This window comes from Pygocentrus nattereri, chromosome 20 (genome assembly GCF_015220715.1).
Source record: "Pygocentrus nattereri isolate fPygNat1 chromosome 20, fPygNat1.pri, whole genome shotgun sequence".
NCBI classification, from domain to species: domain Eukaryota; kingdom Metazoa; phylum Chordata; class Actinopteri; order Characiformes; family Serrasalmidae; genus Pygocentrus; species Pygocentrus nattereri.
The window spans coordinates 8,405,154-8,411,153 of NC_051230.1; the positions used below are offsets into that span (position 1 = coordinate 8,405,154).

Here is a 6,000-nt window from a genome sequence, read left to right on the forward strand (position 1 = left end):
AGACATCAGAACTAAGTTCTTCACAGAATTTCTTAACAAGCAACATCGGAACAAACCAAAACCCCAAAATCAATAGCCATAATCAAAATACATTCTTAAAAAATTCTCATACAGGTTGATTTTTAGATATTTACTTAGCCTCGAAACATGTATATATAATGTATATAACTTTTTTTGCTGCACTTTTTATATCACAGAGATTTAAACAGTGGGTTTGGACAGAAACAATCAGTGGCAAATGGCAACAGAGACTGCACATGCTTTCAGTTAAACAACTTCCTTTATAAAGAGGAAATCTTCTGTAGCCAGAATCAAAACTTGACAAAGATAGTTAAATCATACTGAAGGTTTAGGTCAGGGAAAAGGAATACTGAATGCAAAAGAAACAACACAGGCTAGCTTTCAAACCGGAAAGGAGCATCTGGAAGTGGTGTAACCCATTCATGTCCACGTTTTACATTTTAAATTTCTATTACTTTGCATGAGCACAAGTCTGACGTTTTTCAAATAAATCAAAACCAGTGAGTTTTTATGCAATTTATCTTATTAAGTCCCTAAAATCGCAGGCTTATTACATCTTAACGGGGATTCAGAGAACACCTTATTAAACGCAGAGTGCACTGTGTCTCGTGCAAAAAAAAAAACCAAACAAAAAAAAAAAACAGGATGGATTTCTTACGGGACCGAGTTAATGTAATTGAGCGACTCCACTACATGGCCAAAAGTATGCAGACACTTGATCATCACACCTACATGAGCTTGTTGGACATTCCATTGCAAATGCATTACAATGGGCATTAATATAGTGTTGGCCCTTTGCAGTCATAACAGCCTCCGCTTTTTGGGAAGCTTTCTACAAGATGGAGTGTGCCTGTGGGAGTTTATGCCCATTCAGTTAAAAGAGCATTTGTGAGATCAGACACTGATGTTGGACAAGAAGGCCTGGCTCACATGTCAGCACGTTTTACACCACTCCAGTCGACACTTGGCCCTGCGCATGGTGATCTTACACTTCTACGCAGCTTCTTGGCCTATTTCGTGTAGTTCCTGATGCACAGTTCATGTGCTGATGTTGCTTCCAGAGGGAGTTTAGAACTCTGCAGTGAGTAATGCAATAAAGGATTGGTGATTTTTACATGCTATGAGCTTCAGCTCTCTGCAGCCCCTTTGCACGGTCTACTGCTTTGTGGCTGAGCTGTTGTTGCTCCTAAACACTTACATTTCACAATAGCACTTGTGGTTGACAGGGGCAGATCTAGCAGGGCTGAAATTCCACAAACTGATTCATGGCAAAGGTTGCATCCTATGACAGTGCCATGTTCAAAGTCACTGAGCTCTTCAGTGCAGGACATTCTACTGCCAGTGTGTGTCTGTGGAGACTGCAAGGCTATGTTCTTTATTTTATGCACCTGTTGTGGCTGAAATTCCTGAACTCAATAGTTAGGAGGGATGTCCACAAACTTTTGGCCATGCAGCGTAGGTAAACATGAGAAAGCAGTTATATTAACAGTTGACTGTGATGACATATGGTGCTTTTCAACGGCACTCAGCAGAAAAGTTGACAATGACGGTTTTTCAATGTAAATACATGATTTAAAACCTGTTGCACATGCTGGAGGAGTGCTTTTTAAGTCACTGTGCATGTTGCTATATAGTCAATAGAAAGACGCACGCTTGAGAGAGTTTGAAAAGGCACCATCTGAATGTCCTCAAAGTCTTTTAAACGGACAATAATTAGTTATTCATAAGTCACAGACAAGTGACATTTAGTGTTTTGGTCACATGGAACTACTGATTTAAAAAAAAAGAAAAGAAAATCCAAATTTTATTGTAAATAAAAGTATGAAAATTGCATGTAATAAAAAAAATAAAATGGGTGCTGTGAGATATTTATCCACAGTACAACTACACAAACTTTTATTACTCTGAACCAATCAAAACAAGTTCTGTAAGCATTGAATTTAGTCACCGGACATGAATGGGTTAAGCATCACATATTTATCAGGCATCACTATATAGGTGGCCAAAATGGAAATTTTTTTTTTGTAATTAATCAGTAATTCAGGAATGTGGTAAATGTGGCTGGTTATTGTTAAAAAACAAACAAAAAAACCCAACAAAACATGCAACCATGGCAACCACCTGGATCTCGCTGCTTGACATTATCGTTATTTCCCTGAAGAAAAGTGGGTCTGGATATAACTTCAAGGAAAATGGACCCTTATGGAACCCAAACTTCATTTTCAGTTTCAAGGATGGCAGATAAGAGCCTTTTATATGTTTAGGGCTTTCCAGGTAGGAAGATATTTGTGTGATTGGTCATGATTTCTCAAGGGTTTTTCTGAGTACCATCACAGAAAAAAATGATGAGTACATGCGGTGTTTTCTCAAACTTAACGATGTTCTTCAGGCCATTTCGGAGGACAAAAATTCAGTTCAACACATGCAGCATGGAACTGCTTTCAGGTTTCTCGTTTCAGATCCTACATCATTCGCACACTGATATTCCCACTGGCTTAGAATAGACACTCTTAAAAATAAAGGTTTCTAAATGGCTGTTTACTCTGATGTGCACTTCTGGGGGGAAAATGCTATAGAACCTTTACATTAAATGTGAATCTACCAATTTGTCAAACATTCTGCCAAGTTAAACGGTTAAGAAGTGAACAAAGTTACTTAAGTTGCATTATGCACGTTATTGAACACCCCAGGTATATTTACATGTTTTGATGAATTCATGAGTGAAAATAAGTCACCACATCATCACATCCTCTACAGAGGACACACTCAAATGAGACGTTATTTTGAAAAAAATGTTAAATTCAGCAAAGGAATGGTAATTGTCCATTAAAATGTATAGAAGTGCGTCTCTGTAGAGGATGTGGTAACTTATTTTAAGGTTGAAAATCAACAAGACTTATCATTTGACCAGAGGCATATGACTGTGTTCATGAGCTATTCATTCATCTCATTTTACTATCTGTAGTCTTTGAGTTAGGCTCCTGGCAGTAAGAGCCCCCCTAGGTACTGACCCTATTGGCCTGGCCAGGCCACTGCTTTAGGGACCTAAAAGTGGTTCTCCTATGGCATCACTCCAAAGAACCTTATTTTTAAGAGTGTATAAATAAATTTTCTCCAAAGAAAACTTTTTATGGTGCATTTTATGGACACGTGTTGGTTCACTGGTGATTTGGACAGTGAATAAAATGCCTATATTAGTGTTGTAGACACTGTGAGCCCAGCAAATTTCTCTACAATGAACCATTTCACATCCAACCACTCTGAATGACTTTGTTTACATTTCAACCGTTGAATTGGGGGAAAAAAAAAAAAAAAAAAAAAAAAAAAAAAAAAAATCAGTAAAGATTCGTTCATCTCATTTTACTATGCCTAGTTTTTGAATTCGACTCCTGGCAGTCAGAGTCTTCTATCTACTGGCCCCATTGGCCTCGCCAACTGGTTCTCCTATGGCATGGCTCCAAAGAACCTTAATTTCTAAGAGTGTATTTGGGAAACCTTTACTGCGAAACTGTTATCTTCTTCTTTTTCAGACATCTTGGGATGATCAAGCTGCCACAAATCTGAGAAAACACTGAGAAAATGTGCGCTTGCGGCTTCAAGGCCTCTCAGACTGAAACCCAATATTCTGATACCTTTGAGATGGACGATGCCTGAGATGTGACAAAAATGTCTTGCAGACAATTCTAGATGCTCTATCTGTTCCATTCCCCTGCCTTTCTTTCTACATGCTAGTCAAACCAAGCATGATATGGATCTTCACGAAAGAGCGGCTGCAATAAAAACAACAGTAGCCCGTGACTGAACTTCAGACTTAAAAAAAGAAGGAAAATGGTTCATTATGGAGCTACTACTGTTGCATTCCAGGCTGTCTTTCAAGCTGAGAGGAGTAACGGACCTCATTTTTGAGGTTAACACACTTCGCATTGCCAGTGTTGAAGCTGCCATGTTTTTTGTTTGTTTGTTTGTTTGTTTTTTTTGTTTAGAAATCACAAAACATGCAGTTGATTAAAAACTGACAAGCCTCACTAGCACTGGCTCCGTTTCTAGTTCCAGACACAATATGATGTGCACGGTGACCCTTTCCATTCACTAAACTCGAAGCTAAACCATTTATCACCAACACATAATAGCTAAATACATGTTTATACATGTTAATATAATCAGGACTACAACTCTTGACATCATGGGTCTTGCTCATGCATCCACAGAATAGGCAGTTTGAGTTTAGGTGGCCAATGCGCACAGCTCGTTAATAAAGTAGAACATATGAACGTACGTAAGATAAAAACTGCATTCAGAAACTGGCAGCGAAGAAAGAAATAAAATGTACTTGTTATCTCGTGAGTGCAGACTCTCACCACAGAGATGCAGGATGAGTCAAAACTAGCAAAGAGCCAAGAACATTTACAGTAAAAAAAAACAACAACAAAAAAAAAAAAAGACAAGAAAAGGCAAACAAAAAAGACAAACTTGGCACAGTTTTCTCTTAAAACAGCCGCTGTGTTTTTTCAGGTCCCATCCCAAAATGAGTGAGACCCGCACGGTAACAAGTCTCTACGAACAAAACACCCTGAAGGAGAGAGAGAAAAAGAAGAAAATGAGAATGAGAGAACAATGAAAACAAGGCTACACTGCAAGGACTTGGCTTGTAAAACTGCAAACATGTCAAGTGACTCCTCTCATTGGAGCTACACAGGGCCATAAACTAAACAAGCAAGTCAGTTGCCGTATTGTGCATGCTGTGCTATGCAGGACAGAGTGCTGTGTGAACAGGCTCTTATCTGACCAGGCACAAGTGCGAGAGCTAGTAGAGAGGAGGTCCTCGCTCCAGCTAATCCTGTTAGTCTACAAGGCTTCCTGCACTGTCGTTTCCATAGTTACTGCTGCCACTCTGGCACGCCGGCCTGAAAGGTATCTAGTAATTTACAGGGTGCAGGGCCCTCCTATTGGAGATGCACGTAACCAGCGGTAACCAAATGCCACCAAAACACGACAGAACATCCTGTAAACAACACTGAAAAAGAGTCTCAACAGAAAGAAAAGCAAGAAAAGAAAAATCAGAGACCAGCCATCTCTGAGCAAGGCACCTAACTCGCAAGTGCTCCCCAGGCACCGTGGATAGGGCTACCCACTGCTCTGGGCAAGTGTGCTCATTGCCCCCTAGTGTGTGTGCAGTCACTAGCGTGTTTTAATGCGTGCATGGGTTAGAAGGCAGAGGTGAAATTCCCACAATGTGGGACGAATAAGGGTCACTTAACTTTTGATTTCCAGTCAAAATGACCATTAAACACAAGTAGTTAAGTACCCAGAAGCCACAACATACACTGATCAGGCATAACATTGTGACCACCTCCTTGTTTCTACGCTCACTGTCCATTTTATCAGCTCCACTTATAGGTGCACTTTGTAGTTCTGCGTGTTGTGCTGGTATGAGTGGATCAGATACTGCAGTTTCGCTGTTATTTAAACACTGTGTCCACTCACTGTCCACTCTATTAGACACTCCTACCTTGTCAGTCCACCTTGTAGACGTAAAGTCAGAGACGACAGCTCATCTACTGCACAGTTTGTGTTGGTCATCCTCTAGTCATTTATTAGTGTCACAGGATGCTGTTGGCTGGATATTTTTGGTTGGTGGACTATTCTCAGTCCAGCAGTGACACTGAGGTGTTTAAAAACTCCAGCACCACTGCTGTGTCTGATCCACTCAGACCAGCGCAACACACACAAACACACCTCCACTACGTCAGTGTTACTGTAGTGCTGAGGATGATCCACCACCCAGATAGTACCTGCTCTGTGAGGGTCCATGGGGGTCCTGACCACTGAAGAACAGGGTAAAAGGGGGTAACAAAGTATCAGAGAAACAGATGGACTACAGTCTGTAACTGTATAACTACAAAGTGCAGCTATACAGTAAGTGGAGCTGGTAAGATGGACAATGAGCGTAGAAACAAGGAGGTGTTTGTCAAGGAGGCG

General features: G+C 40.4%; 1 protein-coding gene across 1 annotated transcript in view; it reads right to left on the reverse strand.

Moving 5' to 3' along the window:
• Positions 1–3,379: 3,379 nt before the first annotated feature.
• Positions 3,380–6,000, reverse strand: part of nos1 (nitric oxide synthase 1 (neuronal)) — a 94,012-nt gene continuing 91,391 nt past the window's right edge. The window contains exon 29 of the mRNA XM_037531380.1: positions 3,380–4,591. Within this exon, the coding sequence (XP_037387277.1) occupies positions 4,576–4,591 (16 nt within the window). The 3' untranslated portion in view covers positions 3,380–4,575. The remainder of the gene's footprint in view (positions 4,592–6,000) is intronic.